The sequence below is a fragment of the Notolepis coatsorum genome, assembly GCF_963971535.1.
Source record: "Notolepis coatsorum genome assembly, chromosome: 4".
Classification (NCBI taxonomy): Eukaryota; Metazoa; Chordata; class Actinopteri; order Aulopiformes; family Paralepididae; genus Notolepis; species Notolepis coatsorum.
In genome coordinates, this window is record NC_140168.1 from 106,996,996 (window position 1) to 107,015,446 (window position 18,451).

At 41.6% G+C, this 18,451-nt stretch overlaps 1 protein-coding gene across 1 annotated transcript in view; it reads right to left on the minus strand.

The window, feature by feature from the left end:
• LOC311226647 (nucleolar protein 9-like) overlaps positions 1–18,451 on the minus strand; it is a 93,711-nt gene that overhangs the window by 37,696 nt on the left and 37,564 nt on the right. The window contains exons 6-8 of the mRNA XM_084312064.1: positions 16,240–16,381; positions 8,656–8,848; positions 8,405–8,545 (exon numbers count right to left, since the gene is read on the minus strand). Of these exons, the coding sequence (XP_084168190.1) occupies positions 8,405–8,545; positions 8,656–8,848; positions 16,240–16,381 (476 nt within the window). The remainder of the gene's footprint in view (positions 1–8,404; positions 8,546–8,655; positions 8,849–16,239; positions 16,382–18,451) is intronic.

Consider the following 18,451-nt stretch of genomic DNA (forward strand, 5'->3'; position numbering starts at 1 on the left):
CAGTGTTATCAAGAAGGCACGACAACGCCTCTACTTCCTTAGGCGCTTAAGGAAGTTCAACGTGAGTCAGAAGATCCTCAAGAACTTCTACTCATGCACAATAGAGAGCATCTTGACTGGCAATATCACCTCCTGGTTTGGGAATAGCACTGCACAAGACCGCAGCAGACTACAGAGAGTGGCCCGTTCAGCCGAACGCACAATTGAAGGTGGGCTTCCCACTCTCCAAGACATTTACAACAAGCGGTGCATGGGCAAGGCTAAGAGAATAATCAAAGACTCCAGCCACTCAAACAACTGCCTCTTTGAACTGCTGCGGTCAGGCAAGCGATACCGGAGTCTCATGGCAAGCACAGAGAGACTCAGAAGGAGCTTCTATCCCCAGACCATCAGGATGCTCAATGAATTAACAATGAACAATAAGCAAACCATCAACACACCCACAGCGCACATACACTCACTTAAAGGTGACATGCATTATAAATGTCATTTTTCAGTCTCTAGCATTGTAATATAGTAATAGGAGTTAGTATCAATGTGTTTTTGTGTCTAAATACCATATTGGCGGATTGCTCTCATACAGCTCAGACCATTTCCTGCTAGATTTAATTAGGTCATCCTGATTTGAGGCATATCGTGACGTCGCCGGGGCCTGGGTAAGCGGACAGTGATGCAATTGGCTCTGTGGTTGGAGCTAATGCCCGCCCACAATCTACCTAGACCAGTGGTTCTCAAACTGTGGTACGCGTACCACTAGTGGTACTTGGTGGTACTGCTGGTGGTACTTGAAAACATTTCCAAAAAAGCTAAACATTTTTTTTTTTTTTTTTTTTTGCAGTCAGGCCACTGAACTTAGAAGCAGGCCAGGCCAGTGTTTCTGGTTGCGGCGGCGCGATAGTTAAATAATCTAAGTGGGGAACAACCAGGAGATCACTGTGACAGAGAGTAATGCAGTCTAAACAGTCATAAATCTTTAATTAAACTTCAGCCCTGATCATAACCATTTATTTTTAGATTTCTTGTAATGTCAGATAAAAAAATGAAATACTCCCACTTTTCTGAAAAGAGTTGGTGTTAAATCTGACATTACAAAAAATCCATCAAAATATGTGTTGCTGCTAATCATTGACACATGCCTAGCCTGTAATAATCTCCCCCAGAAAAATGTACTTTGCATTTGATATATTGAAAATATTTTTTTAACAATAATTTGTGATGCCATCACACAAACTGGCATTTTAGGCGAGTCAATATATGGTTTAACCCCAAAAAAATGTATACAAAAGGTTTTTCAATGGATTCTGGTAGTATTGGGCGTGCTAAATAACATACTAAAAGTCGACCAAAATCGACCCCTCCGAAAGCCGTCATTTCCAAGATGGCGTCCCAGATGGTGCCGGGGCGATTAAAATGGCTATATCTCAAATTAAGAAAATGGTGCAAAGGAATTCTCAACTGATTCTGGTACCTCTGGGCATGCTCACCAACATACTAAAAATCTAGGAAAATACACCTTCCAGAAAGGCTTCATTTTCAAGATGGCGTCCAAAATTGCGGCTGGCCAAGCTTAAAATGGCAATATGTCAATATAAAAATTATATAAATGATTTTGTCATTTGATTCTGGTACCCCAAGTACCCCTAGACATACTTAGTAACATACTAAAGTTTTAGGGAAATACACCTTCCGAAGAGGCTTAATTTTCAAAATGGTGTCCAAAATGACGACTGGGAGCTTAGAATGCCTGTATCTCAAATGGGAAAACATTTCTAAAGGATTTATAAACTGATTCTGGCACCTCTATACATTAATAACGAGCAAAATATCTAGCTAAATATATCTGCTAGGAATGAATCATTTGCATCATCAAAATGGCTGCCTGTAGCTTATTTTGGCTAAAATTTAAATTGGTTATTATATTCAACCTAGAAAGCTGGCTTTGGTGTTGAACACAAAATAAATGACCCACTTATTGTGGTCTTTAGGCCTACTCATCATCATCTTCAGGATCCTCTGGGAGAAACTTGTTATGTGGATTGTCACATTCATGAAGTTGACATGGTCCACAGACAGTAGTACAAGGTAGTCCATATTTTCTGCATGAGCAACGAAGTGTCTTGCAGGCAGTGGTACAGTTACAATGAATGACCTTCAAGAGACTGTCTGGAGCAGCATTCATTGTTGACATGAGTGGGACAAATCTATTGTCCTGCAGTTTCCAGCCCCAGTCTAGAGCATCTATACCATCATCTGTTCCCATCCAGACCATGCCCTGTATGTAGTATGCTCTACGACAGTGGAATTTGGTAGCAGATTCAGTTGGTGGTAGACGTTCAGGCGTTACCGTTGATGAAGCTGAGACAACCTTCTTGCTGAAAATGTTATATCTCATTTTTGCAAGCGAATCTGTGCACTTTCCACCAAAAAAGACAGCCATTGCTTGGCACCCAAGGTCATCGATCACATCTGTTGTCTGGTTTGGTACAGTGAATGCATTTGCACAAGCCTGAAGGACAGGATCCCCTTTTACAAGTTTTTGGAATGCTGTATTTTTGCCAACTCCGAAGATCCGGGAAGTTGTGTCACAGCCAGTCACAGCATGGATGAACAGCAACTGAGAACACACATCCTGTCCGAGTACTTCTTTCAAATGGTTTATGGCGTACACTTTAAAACTGCCATCAGCTTTCGACTTGTCTGATCTGAAATAAAGGCCCTTGCTATCTCTCTGTGCATAGTAAAGAAGTAAGACGAGGAGATCAGTATCTTCTCCAATCAGCGTCGTGGTGTGAAGAAGAGATGATCCCACTGCGGCCCTTACTATGTCTACATCAGCATCTCCAAGTGAATTGACCACAGTGCAATCCCGTTCTTTCAGTTCATCACTTATCATGTGGATCAGTTTCTGTTTATTCAGATCTCTTGACAGGAACTCCTCCTTCTTACCTGAGAACTCTGTCTCAGCAGTGAAGTTGACAATGGGATGAATATTGTTTCCTCTTCTTTGATGCGTGTTGTCTTTAATGGATGGCCCATCCTCATAGCCATCAAACACAATGGTTGTAGCTGAGCCATAATGTTGGATGGTGAAGTCTGCATATGACTGTGCAATTTTACCATAGCTTTGTCCGTGCTTCCATTGTATTCGGTGAAGGAGTGAACCACCATCAAGAACATAATGCTCCGTTTCTGGTACAGAATCTAGGATTGCATCACTTGCATGATCACAGATCGCGTGCACTAGTTGTGGTTTATCAGCTTTGCGGAAGACGTTTCCGGCTTCAAAGAGGGCAGGAGGGAAAGGACTGAGTTCGTAACGCATAACCTCCTCCAATGACAGCTCTCCAGTTTGGGAGACAATAAGGAAACGTTGAAAAAGAAGTGCAGAATCAATGATTCGATCAGGAGCAAGCTTGATAGACGATTTTTGTCCAAGGGTTATGGCTTTATCCTTTCTACTAAATGAAAATGTGAATGCCGGCTGTCCGATCATTTTGTGCATGATGTTGCGTCCAACAGAGTCATAATCATGCACGTTCACTCCATCCTCAGCGACAACACCTGTAACAACATTCCTTAAAGAAGAGTCTGGAGAGAAAGGTGAACATATAGCAAGTTTTGAAGTGATCTTCTCCAGGTGAGCAGCATCCCTTTTCATCCTTGCCTCTGTTGAATCCTTGTGCTGTTCTGATGTTGTGTATGTCTGGTTTGAGAACTCCTGCATTGCGGTGTTATACTCTGATGTTATGCCCTTTGACATTGTCCAAAGGGATCTCTGATTGTCGGTCATTCCACTTCCATGTGTCATCCCTCCTGTAGTCTTCAATGACCTCATCAATGTTGTTTCGATTACAAGATCGGAGCTGAGGCCTGCCCATGATTGGCTGCTGCGACGGATAACATGAAAACCCTTTTCAAATTGTCTGAAGACATCTGGGTGGTTGATGTGAAGCTGACTCATCTCTTGGACATAAAAGTGTGCCGATTTCAAGTAATTGTAATGCCCAGCCGCAGCGAATATCGGCATGCATTCAGAAACAGCGCGTAGGTGCAAAAGCCAGGAACCTGTGCGATCTGCTGTTATCAGTGACCTAGCAACTTCTAACATGTGTTGGTAATTTAGCCACAACTGACTAGTTTTGGATCTAGCACACAGTTCCATCTTCCTTTTTCCCAGCTCTTCATTTATTGTAATGAGGGTCTCTGATGTGAACACTGTTTCCAATGGCATTTCACCCTTAACTATTGAGGTATACATTGCTTCAGACTGTTCAACCATTGCTGCAAATTCATGACTATCATCTACCATTTCTGATATTATCATGCGGTTAAGACATTTGTCAACCAGAAGATGGCCACGGAATGCTCTCTGAACTGATTTGCCTGTCATCATATGGGCTACTGAGTTCTCCCCATAGACTACCCCTAGAATGTCCTTAAGTCCTGTACCGTCCACCAGTGTACCAATTGCTCCTAGCAAATTCATAAATGTGTGAAATCCTCCTAGGAGCAGGACAAAGGACTTGAGGTGACTGCACTGTGGTGAATCTAGGATTATCTCTGCTGCTTTCCAATATAGGGGTTGGTCAAATGTAACTACTGGGGCAAGGTGGTATTTGGATGCCAGACCACAAATGAACTCCAGTGTTGACAGAATGCATGTTTTGTCTCCGGAGTACATGTCTATCATTGGTAAGTATCTCACTGAAGACTGCCCTGGATGTTCATCTCCCTTATGAATAATGTGCATCATCCCCTGCCAACCAGGTGCAGGCTGTTTGAAATTGAACGATAACTCCCAAAGCAGATCAACCATCTTGTTACATTCTGCGAGTCTTGGAAGTTCTTTAAATGTGGTGTCTCTGCAAAAGTGTTTGGCAAAGTGATAATCTATTATCACAACTTTTGACCTCTGCACAAGATTCAGTTCATTAATTCTGAACCTCGGAATCCTTTGGTCTGTCTTCTGTCCTGGTGTCAAGGCAGCTATCATGCCCATCCCATGAAATGTCCCTTTCCCATCAATTGTTAGAATATTATGATCTACATTGTCTGCAGCAAATAAGACGGTCGTGTTCAACACATCAATATCCTTACCAAGCATGTTTGGTGCAGTACAATTTGCAGCATTCATTTCAAACCTCTGCAGTTCAGAATAGGAAGAGCAGAATCCCATCTTATTCAGCATATCTACAATGAACCGAGACCGGTTTAAGTGGTGCATTTGCACTGCTAGGCCAATTTGCAAAGGGGCAAGGACAGCTCGTGGTCGGACTGCCTGTATGATTGCGTGGCCAATACTAGAAATTTTCTGCTCTGTCTCTTTACCGACAAACAAAGCTTTTAACACAATGTGGAGTGATTGTGGAATATAATCAAGGCCATTCTGTAGTTTTAGTGTCTCTGTAGTCGGGTACTCATTAACAGGTGGAACATTAGTCATTATGTCACTTTTTATGAGTTTTGCAGCTGTTTCAAGTAAGTGTCTCTTCTCAGACTCTTCATCACTGTTTTGTTTTGTGTTGTTATAGTAGGATCTGAGTATGTCTGATGTTTTCTCTCTTATTGTAACAATACAATCCAAGCCATCTCCTTCTGCAATAAATATGCTATTTGCATATCATTGCATCAGCAATGTTTTTAGGTATTGATTACTATATGGGATGGAATCGGCCTTAGACAAATACTCATTCATTCATCAACTATGCTAGCTTGAGAGCTGAGAGTGCAAACACCTCTGTCAAAGACTAGAATGAAACTGGGGCTTAAATAACACTGCCAGGTCAGACACGCCCAGACATGCCCAAACACAGGACTTGGTCAGAAAAGAAAGAAAGAAACTGATTCAGAAAAAGAAGGCTTCAACTATGGTAGTTTGGGAGCTGGAGAGTGCAAACACCTCTAACTATAACAACTATAATGGTCAAAAAGAAGGCTTCAACTATGCTAGCTTGAGAGCTGAGAGTGCAAACACCTCCGTCAAAGACTAGAATGAAACTGGGGCTTAAATAACACTGCCAGGTCAGACACGCCCAGACATGCCCAAACACAGGACCAGTTTGGACGCCATCTTGAAAATGATTCCTTTCCGGAAGTTGTATTTTCCTAGATTTTTAGTATGTTCACAAGCATGTCTAGAGGTACCAGAATCAAGTGAAAAATCATAGTTATATATTTTTTTCTATTGAGATATATAGCCATTTTAAGCTTGGTCTGCCGCCATTTTGGACGCCATCTTGAAAATTAAGCCTTTCTGGAAGGTGTATTTTCCTAGATTTTTAGTATGTTAGTGAACATGCCCAGAGGTACCAGAATCAGTTGAGAAATCCTTTGCACCATATTCTCAATTTGAGATATAGCCATTTTAATATCTCCACCGCCATCTGGGACGCCATCTTGGAAATGGCGGCTTTGGGGGGGGTCGATTTTGGTCGACTTTTAGTACGCCCAATACTATCGGAATCCATCGAAAAACCTTTTGTATCAATTTTTTTTGGGTTAAGTGCTTTTTTTTCATAGATTGACTCGCCTATTTAAAGGGTAAACATTCAAAAATGTATTGAATATGTGTTTTCTTCTTTTTTACAATAATTTGTGATGCCCATCACAAACACTGACATTTAAACGGTAAAAATGCCTGCACCAGAATGCAGGAAATTAGGTTTTTGTAACAAAATAAGTGTGTGTGTGTGTGTGAGAGAGAATGACGGAAAATTGCTTGCTGTGTGAGAGAGAGAGAGATAGAGAATTAAGTACATTTGCTGAAAGTTTGAGAACCACTGACCAAGACTACACAGCGAGTGGAAACCACTTCCTCATACTGGGAGGCAGAGTGAAACCTGACACCTCTGCGAGGGAGAGAGGAAGAGCGAGAGACAGACCACTGTGCAAACCTCTCTCTCTCTCTCTCTCTCTCTCTCTCTCTCTGATGTCTTCAATAGACTCACAGGAATTGTGTAAAGTTGCCCAAATAGTGCTAGGAATAGCAATGCAGGTCCCATTTAAATAAACAACACACTGTAGCACCCACTTTACCACTTTACATTTATATTATTGGTAAGGAAATTGCACATCATTCTCATTCCTTATTGCACCTTACCATTACAAGGTGGCACCACAAGCTAAGCTATACCTCACCATTTTTGTACCAGCTGTACATACTGTATATAGATACACTGAACAATTTTGTTGTTTACACTTGTTTACGTACTTGACTTCTTGACTTTCTATTTTATACTTATTTTATACTATCTTGTTATTATCTAGCACACTCTCAGGAGCAACACAGAAAGAAACATTTTATGCAAAGTATTCCGTATTCTGTATGACAACTAATAAAGAAACTTGAACATTCACTTATATTGATATGGTAAAATAATATTTTTATTTTATTATATTATAATCTATTCTATTTTATTCAGGAAAAGTGGCATTGGATGAATCATGCAACTGCAAGACACCTGCCTGAATATGATTGATGACTGACAATAAATGACTGTATCTAAGCTACTGTACGCATATTAAGGACTATCTAATTTGCATAAATGGCATGTTGATTAAAAAAAATCAAGAGAAAAGAGTTTGATGAATAAATCCATGGCCTGGGATCATCCTGCTTTTCTTTCTTATTTGGTTGATTAGTTATGCATCAATAACGACCACAGTTTCTGCTATAAATATGAGTTTCAAGCAACATTTTCACAACTGATCTAAAATCAGGATACGATTTTAAATTCCTCATGTATGCAAACATATAAAAACACATTTCATTCATGTTTCTACCTTGTTTAGTCAAAAAGATATGCACTTAAATAGATTTATTTTGAGGCCTTAGACATTTTTGAGCTTGGTATACAGCAGATTTGGATTCAGCACCCCTTAATACCCCTAGAAATGTTGTGTACCAAAAATAAACACGAAATGCCTTCAGGGTTATGATTTTCTGAAAATTGACCCCGTCTATAACAGAATCACTAGAAATGAGTGTACAAGGCCAATATCGATCTAAATAAAGTAGGGATGTCCGATATTATCGGCCTACCAATATTATCGGCCGATATTGGCATTAAAATGTGATATCGGTATTGGTTTAAAAAAAGATTATTTTCTTTTTTTACATATCTATAACCTTTATTTACCCAGGCAAGCAAGTAAGAACAAATTCTGATTTAATTTATTGTCAAAAGTATGCATAATGTTGTGTTAATTCCACAACAAGAGATATGTAATGTTAATTGCCTGAAATTATTCCGTTTTTTGCGGGGGGAAACCCTGCATATATCGGTATCGGTTGATATCGGTATCGGAAATTAAGAGTTGGACAATATCTGTGTATCGGTAAAAAAGCCAATATCGAGCATCCCTAAAATAAAGGCATGTTACATAAAACATCCATAATACTTACATTAAGAAGACACTGCATCATCTCAGTCTGTTTCTCCCCACTCTCGGCACAGCTCTCTGCCAATTGGACGATTACGCCCATGTGACCGCTAGCCAAGATGGCCTCTATGCCCTGGCTGAGCTCGTCAAACAGCCTCAGGAACTATGGAGAGGGGAGCGAGGAACACAAGATGGAGGAGCGAAGTAACAGCAGTAAGTAAGAGAAGCCTCTCGTCTCTGCGTCGTTATGATGACCAGACATCGTCGGCCTACCATTTTGTGATTGGCCACAGCTGCGGTCAGCCTCTGTACGGGGAAGTTAGCGATGGGGTGGATGGCTAGGGTGACCAGCTGCCCCTGGAGGTGGGTCTTGTAGATCTCACGGAGCAGGGCCTTGTGGGAGAGCTGGAGGACCGTCTCCACAAGGCGACTGGAGGCCTGGTCCTTCACAAACACCGGAAGAGGACTACAAGCAACAAGAAGAACAAAAAGAAAACATAAATGTATGCGACAATCCATGGTACGTTATGGAAACATTATTAAATGCAGATCTAGATTTAGGTGCTGGTTGCGTAGAATCAAATACAAAAGGTAAGTATAGACGTCAACTCTTTTATTGATTCAAACTAGGGATGCACCGATCCAACTGTTTCAGTCCCGATACCTGGGCTTTGGGTTCGATACAGAGCACCATTCCGATACATTCATTTTAATGAACAGTATATACATGGGCTGTCATTTTGGACAAAGATTATTGAGATATAATACATGTTTCTTCATTAGAGAGTTGATATAATACATGTTTCTTCATTAGAGTTGATATAATACATGTTTCTTCATTAGAGTTGATATAATACATGTTTCTTCATTAGAGAGTTGATATAATACATGTTTCTTCATTAGAGAGTTGATATAATACATGTTTCTTCATTAGAGAGTTGATATAATACATGTTTCTTCATTAGAGAGTTGATATAATACATGTTTCTTCATTAGAGAGTTGATATAATACATGTTTCTTCATTAGAGAGTTGATATAATACATGTTTCTTCATTAGAGAGAGTTGATATAATACATGTTTCTTCATTAGAGTTGATATAATACATGTTTCTTCATTAGAGTTGATATAATACTTGTTTCTTCATTAGAGTTGATATAATACATGTTTCTTCATTAGAGAGTTGATATAATACATGTTTCTTCATTAGAGTTGATATAATACATGTTTCTTCTTTAGAGAGTTGATTAATACATGTTTCTTCATTACAGAGAGTTGATATAATACATGTTTCTTCATTAGAGAGAGTTGATATAATACATGTTTCTTCATTAGAGAGTTGATATAATACATGTTTCTTCATTAGAGTTGATATAATACATGTTTCTTCATTAGAGAGTTGATATAATACATGTTTCTTCATTAGAGAGTTGATATAATACATGTTTCTTCATTAGAGAGTTGATATAATACATGTTTCTTCATTAGAGAGTTGATACAATACATGTTTCTTCATTAGAGTTGATATAATACATGTTTCTTCATTAGAGTTGATATAATACATGTTTCTTCATTAGAGAGTTGATATAATACATGTTTCTTCATTACAGAGAGAGTTGATATAATACATGTTTCTTCATTAGAGAGTTGATATAATACATGTTTCTTCATTAGAGAGAGTTGATATAATACATGTTTCTTCATTAGAGAGTTGATATAATACATGTTTCTTCATTATAGTTGATATAATACATGTTTCTTCATTAGAGTTGATATAATACATGTTTCTTCATTAGAGTTGATATAATACATGTTTCTTCATTAGAGTTGATATAATACATGTTTCTTCATTACAGAGAGTTGATATAATACATGTTTCTTCATTAGTTGATATAATACATGTTTCTTCATTAGAGAGAGTTGATATAATACATGTTTCTTCATTAGAGAGTTGATATAATACATGTTTCTTCATTAGAGAGTTGATATAATACATGTTTCTTCATTAGAGAGTTGATATAATACATGTTTCTTCATTAGAGTTGATATAATACATGTTTCTTCATTAGAGTTGATATAATACATGTTTCTTCATTAGAGTTGATATAATACATGTTTCTTCATTAGAGAGTTGATATAATACATGTTTCTTCATTAGAGTTGATATAATACATGTTTCTTCATTAGAGAGAGTTGATATAATACATGTTTCTTCATTAGAGAGTTGATATAATACATGTTTCTTCATTAGAGAGTTGATATAATACATGTTTCTTCATTAGAGAGTTGATATAATACATGTTTCTTCATTAGAGTTGATATAATACATGTTTCTTCATTAGAGTTGATATAATACATGTTTCTTCATTAGAGTTGATATAATACATGTTTCTTCATTACAGAGAGTTGATATAATACATGTTTCTTCATTAGAGAGTTGATATAATACATGTTTCTTCATTACAGAGAGAGTTGATATAATACATGTTTCTTCATTAGAGTTGATATAATACATGTTTCTTCATTAGAGAGAGTTGATATAATACATGTTTCTTCATTAGAGAGTTGATATAATACATGTTTCTTCATTAGAGAGTTGATATAATACATGTTTCTTCATTAGAGAGTTGATATAATACATGTTTCTTCATTAGAGTTGATATAATACATGTTTCTTCATTAGAGTTGATATAATACATGTTTCTTCATTAGAGTTGATATAATACATGTTTCTTCATTACAGAGAGTTGATATAATACATGTTTCTTCATTAGAGAGTTGATATAATACATGTTTCTTCATTACAGAGAGAGTTGATATAATACATGTTTCTTCATTAGAGAGTTGATACAATACATGTTTCTTCATTAGAGAGTTGATATAATACATGTTTCTTCATTAGAGAGTTGATATAATACATGTTTCTTCATTATAGTTGATATAATACATGTTTCTTCATTAGAGTTGATATAATACATGTTTCTTCATTAGAGTTGATATAATACATGTTTCTTCATTAGAGTTGATATAATGCATGTTTCTTCATTACAGAGAGTTGATATAATACATGTTTCTTCATTAGTTGATATAATACATGTTTCTTCATTAGAGAGTTGATATAATACATGTTTCTTCATTAGAGAGAGTTGATATAATACATGTTTCTTCATTAGAGAGTTGATATAATACATGTTTCTTCATTAGAGAGTTGATATAATACATGTTTCTTCATTAGAGAGAGTTGATATAATACATGTTTCTTCATTAGAGAGTTGATATAATACATGTTTCTTCATTAGAGAGTTGATATAATACATGTTTCTTCATTAGAGAGTTGATATAATACATGTTTCTTCATTAGAGAGTTGATATAATACATGTTTCTTCATTAGAGTTGATATAATACATGTTTCTTCATTAGAGAGTTGATATAATACATGTTTCTTCATTAGAGAGTTGATATCCCTCTGTACTTTCAAAAAACAGAAAGCATCTGCTGACAGATATACCAGGTCTGTAGTTAGAGGGGACTGTGTAGTCCCAAACAGGAGATCTGCTTTTAGTCAGGCAGCCTTTTCCGTGAGAGCAGCCCACACCTGGAACAGTCTGCCAACACGGCTCAGGGAGTATCAAAGTTACATCTCATTTAAAACTAACTTAAAATCATGGTTGAGAGATGGTCAAGTGTGTGACCATTTTAACTGAGGGGTTGTGATGTATTGTAATGTATTTTAATGTATTTATTTGTATGTATTTTAGTGTATTGTAACCTACTGATTCCTACTGTGTTTTAATTATTGTACTATGTCTTAATTATTGTAGTGCTCATTAGGCTTGGGCGGTATCACTTTTTTCATACCGTTATACCTTGATTACCTAATACCCCGGTATATGGTATATGACGGTATGACTTTCATTATCATAAGCGGGGGGGGGGGGGGGGGGGGGGGTGTGGCAACCTGTGTTACCAAGTAAACAAATCATGGAGATGGCCAGTTCGCCCGCAGCATCTAGTGCTAACGTTAAGCTCTCAGAATGGTAGCAGTTCTCCCGTAGCAATCTAGTGCTAACGTTAAGCTCTCAGAATGGTAGCAGTTCTCCTGCAGCATCTAGTGCTAACGTTAAGCTCTCAGAATGGTAGCAGTTCTCCCGCAGCATCTAGTGCTAACGTTAAGCTCTCAGAATGGTAGCAGTTCGCCCGCAGCATCCTAGTGCTAACGTTAAGCTCTCAGAATGGTAGCAGTTCTCCCGCAGCATCTAGTGCTAACGTTAAGCTCTCAGAATGGTAGCAGTTCTCCCGCAGCATCCTAGTGCTAACGTTAAGCTCTCAGAATGGTAGCAGTTCGCCCGCAGCATCCTAGTGCTAACGTTAAGCTCTCAGAATGGTAGCAGTTCTCCCGCAGCATCCTAGTGCTAACGTTAAGCTCTCAGAATGGTAGCAGTTCGCCTGCAGCATCCTAGTGCTAACGTTAAGCTCTCAGAATGGTAGCAGTTCGCCCGCAGCATCCTACACACAACAACAACACACACTCTCGTTACCACAACGCTTTACGGTATTTTCACAGCACTGTCGCAACATTACCGTAAAGCGTGAACACCGTTGTGATCATACTCAACGACAGTTAGCTCTCAGAATAGCCAGTTAGCCCGCAGCACCAGCAACGGTAAGCGTGTCTCATTTAATTTCAGCCACTGAAGCTGGGTTCCCCTCCTCCTCCTCCTCCTCCTGTGTGTAGACAACCAGCTCTGCGTGGCTCGCTCCACTAGTGAGGACTGGTCTCGCCCTCTGCTGGCGCGTGTGTGCACTACAACAAAACTCAGTTTTGACGGTATTGAAAAGTGACTGTATTGATTTTCAATACCGTCGGGATTTCTAAATACCCTGGTATACCGTAATACCGTCATACCGCCCAAGCCTAGTGCTCATGTCACCTGTCCCAGAGACTACAGTTGAAAATTAGCCAACCTGGCTAAACTGGCATATTTACAGTCAAATGTTCCTTAATATGCACCGTTTCTGTAAATAAATACAAATACAAAAATACAAATATAATATGGAAGAAACTCCGCCCCCCTTACGGAAGAAACTCTGCCCCCGTTACGGAAGCTCCGCCCCCGTTACGGAAGAAACTATGCCCCCGTTACGGAAGCTCCGCCCCCGTTACGGAAGAAACTATGCCCCCGTTACGGAAGAAGCCCAGACCCCGTTACGAAATAAACTCTGCCCCCGTTATGGAAGAAACTCTGCCCCCGTTACGGAAGCTCCGCCCCCGTTACGGAAGAAACTATGCCCCCGTTACGGAAGCTCCGCCCCCGTTACGGAAGAAACTATGCCCCTGTTACGGAAGAAGCCCAGCCCCCGTTATAGAAGCTCCGCCCCCGTTATGGAAGAAACTCCGCCCCCATTACAGAAGTTCCGCCCCCGTTACAGAAGAAACTCTGCCCCAGTTACGGAAGAAACTCCGCCCCTTTTATAGAAGCTCCACCCCCGTTACGGAACAAGCCCAGCCCCTGTTACAGAAGAAACTCCGCCCCCGTTACGGAAGAAACTCTGCCCGTTACTGAAGCTCCGCCCCCGTTACGGAAGAAGCTCCGTCCCTGTTACGGAAGCTCCACCCCTGTTACGGAAGAAACTACGCCCCCGTTACGGAAGCTCCACCCCCGTTACGGAAGAAACTCCGCCCCCGTTACAGAAGCTCCACCCCTGTTACGGAAGAAACTCTGCCCCAGTTACAGAAGCTCCGCCCCTGTTACGGAAGAAGCTCCGCCCCTGTTACAGAAGCTCCGCCCCCGTTACGGAAGAAACTCCGCCCACCTGACTCTCTGACCCGACTCTCTGACTCTCTGTCTCTCTGACTCTCTGACTCTCTGACTCTGTCTCTCTGTCTCTCTGACTCTGTCTCTCTGTCTCTCTGACTCTGTCTCTCTGTCTCTCTGTCTCTCTGACTCTCTGTCTCTCTGTCTCTCTGACTCTCTGTCTCTCTGACTCTCTGTCCCTCTGACTCTCTGTCTCTCTGTCTCTCTGACTCTGTCTCTCTAACTCTGACTCTCTGTCTCTGACTCTCTGTCTCTCTGACTCTCTGTCTCTGACTCTCTGTCTCTCTGACTCTCTGTCTCTCTGACTCTCTGTTTCTCTGACTCTCTGACTCTCTGACTCTCTGTCTCTCTGACTCTCTGTCTCTCTGTCTCTCTGACTCTCTGTCTCTCTGACTCTCTGTCTCTCTGTCTCTCTGTCTCTCCGACTCTCTCTGACTCTCTGTCTCTCTGTCTCTCTGTCTCTGTCTCTCTTGACTCTGTCTCTGTCTCTCTGACTCTGTCTCTCTGAGTCTCTGTCTCTCTGACTCTCTGTCTGTGTCTCTGTCTCTCTGACTCTCTGTCTCTCTGTCTCTCTGACTCTGACTCTCTGTCTCTCTGACTCTGTCTCTCTGACTCTGTCTGTCTCTCTGTCTCTCTGACTCTGTCTGTCTCTCTGACTCTCTGTCTGTCTCTCTCTGTCTCTCTGTCTCTCTGTCTCTCTGACTCTCTGACTCTCTGACTCTCTGACTCTCTGACTCTCTGACTCTCCGTCTCTCTGACTCTGTCTCTCTGACCTGACTCTCTGACTCTCTGACTCTCTGACTCTCTGTCTCTCTGTCTCTGACTCTCTGTCTCTGTCTCTCTGACTCTCTGTCTCTCTGTCTCTGTCTCTCTGACTCTCTGTCTGTCTCTCTGTCTCTCTGACTCTCTGTCTGTCTCTCTGTCTCTCTGACTCTCTGTCTGTCTCTCTCTGTCTCTCTGTCTCTCTGACTCTCTGACTCTCTGACTCTCCGTCTCTCTGTCTCTGACTCTCTGTCTCTCTGTCTCTCTGACTCTCTGTCTGTCTCTCTGTCTCTCTGACTCTCTGTCTGTCTCTCTGTCTCTCTGACTCTCTGTCTGTCTCTCTGTCTCTCTGACTCTCTGTCTGTCTCTCTCTGTCTCTCTGTCTCTCTGACTCTCTGACTCTCTGTCTCTGTCTCTCTGACTCTCTGTCTCTCTGACCTGACTCTCTGACTCTCTGACTCTCTGACTCTCTGACTCTCCGTCTCTCCGACTCTCTGTCTCTCTGACTCTCTGACTCTCCGTCTCTCTGTCTCTGACTCTCTGTCTCTGTCTCTCTGACTCTCTGTCTGTCTCTCTGTCTCTCTGACTCTCTGTCTGTCTCTGTCTCTCTGACTCTCTGTCTGTCTCTCTGTCTCTCTGACTCTCTGTCTGTCTCTCTCTGTCTCTCTGTCTCTGTCTCTCTGTCTCTCTGACTCTCTGTCTCTGTCTCTCTGACTCTCTGACTCTGTCTCTCTGACTCTCTGTCTCTCTGACCTGACTCTCTGACTCTCCGTCTCTCTGACCCGACTCTCTGTCTCTCTGTCTCTCTGTCTCTCTGTCTCTGACTCTCTGTCTCTCTGACTCTCTGTCTGTCTCTCTGTCTCTCTGACTCTCTGTCTCTCTGACTCTCTGACCCGACTCTCTGACTCTGTGTCTCTCTGTCTCTCTGTCTCTCTGTCTCTCTGACTCTCTGACTCTGTGTCTCTCTGTCTCTCTGTCTCTCTGTCTCTCTGACTCTCTGACTCTGTCTCTCTGTCTCTGACCTGACTCTGACCCCAGGAGCCTCTCTGACCTGACTCTGACCCCAGGAGCCTCTCTGACCTGACTCTGACCCCAGGAGCCTCTCTGACCTGACTCTGACCCCAGGAGCCTCTCCGTCTCTGACCTGACTCTGACCCCAGGAGCCTCTCTGACCTGACTCTGACCCCAGGAGCCTCTCCGTCTCTGACCTGACTCTGACCCCAGGAGCCTCTCCGTCTCTGACCTGACCTCTGACCCCAGGAGCCCCTCCGTCTCTGACCTGACTCCGGGAGCTGAGCTGCGAGTCGTCAGGAACTCCACGATGCCTTTGAGCAGCTGCTTGCAGAGTTTGGGACGTTTCCTGTGACACAGAGTCAACATGGTCTGGAACACGGCACTGGCCACTGTATCCGTCACGCTCACTGGGAACGGAGAGAAGAGAACGTTAAGTCAACATGGTCTGGAACACGGCACTGGCCACTGTATCCGTCACGCTCACTGGGAACGGAGAGAAGAGAACGTTAAGTCAACATGGTCTGGAACACGGCACTGGCCACTGTATCCGTCACGCTCACTGGGAGAACGGAGAGAAGAGAACGTTAAGTCAACATGGTCTGGAACACGGCACTGGCCACTGTATCCGTCACGCTCACTGGGAACGGAGAGAAGAGAACGTTACTTTATTTTCCAGTTTACAAGCCAATCACATTTGGTCTTTTTTACATACACACACCTACATACATAGCCCCCCAATTACATACATAGCCCCCCAATACACATTGCCTAAGCATTTTCTCTAGGGTTGCACCGATATTACTTTTTATTGCCAATACTATATAAACTCTCAGTATCAGCAAAGTGCTGAGCCGTTCCATCACTTTTACTAAACAGTAGAGACCAGGGGGTCTCAAACGTTTTCATACCGTGACCCCATTTTATTTAGGATGTTTTTTGGGGGCCCCACACTTAACCCTTTAGGTGCCGTTCACGAGAATTCTCGTTTCTGTGGCCCAGTGGTTGAGTGCCAGGAAAGGAAGATTCTTGTTTCTGGGTTGTTTTTCCTTTTTCTCTCGATTTTAATATCCTATTCAATGTCACGAGCTGTATTTTGCCTGTAAAAGGCATATTGGGACTCCGAAGGTGCAGTACCGGCCAGATCCTGGTAGTGGCGCTGTCTCGAGAATGCAGTAACGCCTGTTGCAGACTGGGTGTCACACTGAAAACGCTCCAGCGGACTTTTCCGTTAGCCTGAAGCGAGGGCTTCACCCGATCGCATGGAATACATTTTTGGGACGCCGGATTCATTATGCTGTATAGGGTTATGGCGTGTGCCAAATGGACATATGATCTACCAGATGGCGATCAAATAATTGGACAATTAATTTTTGGAATCCAACCGGCCAAAGGTAAGAGCAGTTTGACGTCAATTTCAGCTTGATCGTGCAAGGATTTCATAGCCATCCCCCAGATCAGTGTATGTAGTGGTAATAACAAATGCCGTTATTGGCAATCAATTAATCAGAAACAACCCCCCCCCCACCCGCCCCTTTCATGCATTCATGAATGAACATAATACCGATCATATGTATTTGGATTTTTAACTGTATCGTGTGTAGGGACGAAACGCCAATGGATTTAACGCTATTAGCGTTGCGCCTTATAAATAGCCTCACAGGAATTATCCCAGATCATTCCGATATAACACTCATATTCACCACGGTATAGAACGGGGACGTATCGATGGGAAAATTATTTCTTTTTTGCATCTTGAACGGAAGGTTCTTACCGTCAATTGACAATGATATTGGATCCCTAGCTATAATATAAAATATAGGTTTAGCTCTACATACAACGTGACGCACAGTGAAAGTTTGTAATGGAAAGCTGGCCTGATAACAGCGGGCCCCGTCTAATGGCTGGCACTGGATGTGTTAATGTATCGCGTAATTTCAACATGGAATTAAGGAATATCAAAATAAAAACTTGATCATGCATATTTATTAGAAAATGTAATTACAGCACTATGTTATCAATACACATTTATAAAACAAGGCATATTTAGCCTAAATGTTGCCAGAACATTAAAAAATATATATATACTGGTATAGACCATCAGTTTGTGGTGATTAGAGAGGTGGTCTGCACTTCAGCAGAGATGGAACCATCAGCCCTGGACACACGTGGATCACAGGGTCCTGCTCGAGGCCACTTCAGCAGTGATGGAACCATCAGCCCTGGACCCACGTGGATCACAGGGTCCTGCTCGAGGCCACTTCAGCAGTGATGAAGGGTGAAGTGTGTAGAGCTGCCGCGGTTACCGCATTACCACTTCTTTTTACTTCCTGAATGTCAGCCATTGATCAGAGCTCACAACAAGGCTAATAACGTTAGCTCCCCGCCGGAGTGGACTACCGTCGCTCCTCAGGAGTACTAAACGAGGCATAATGATTTTACTGCAATGAATGTTATAATAAAAGCCCTTCGTTCTATAC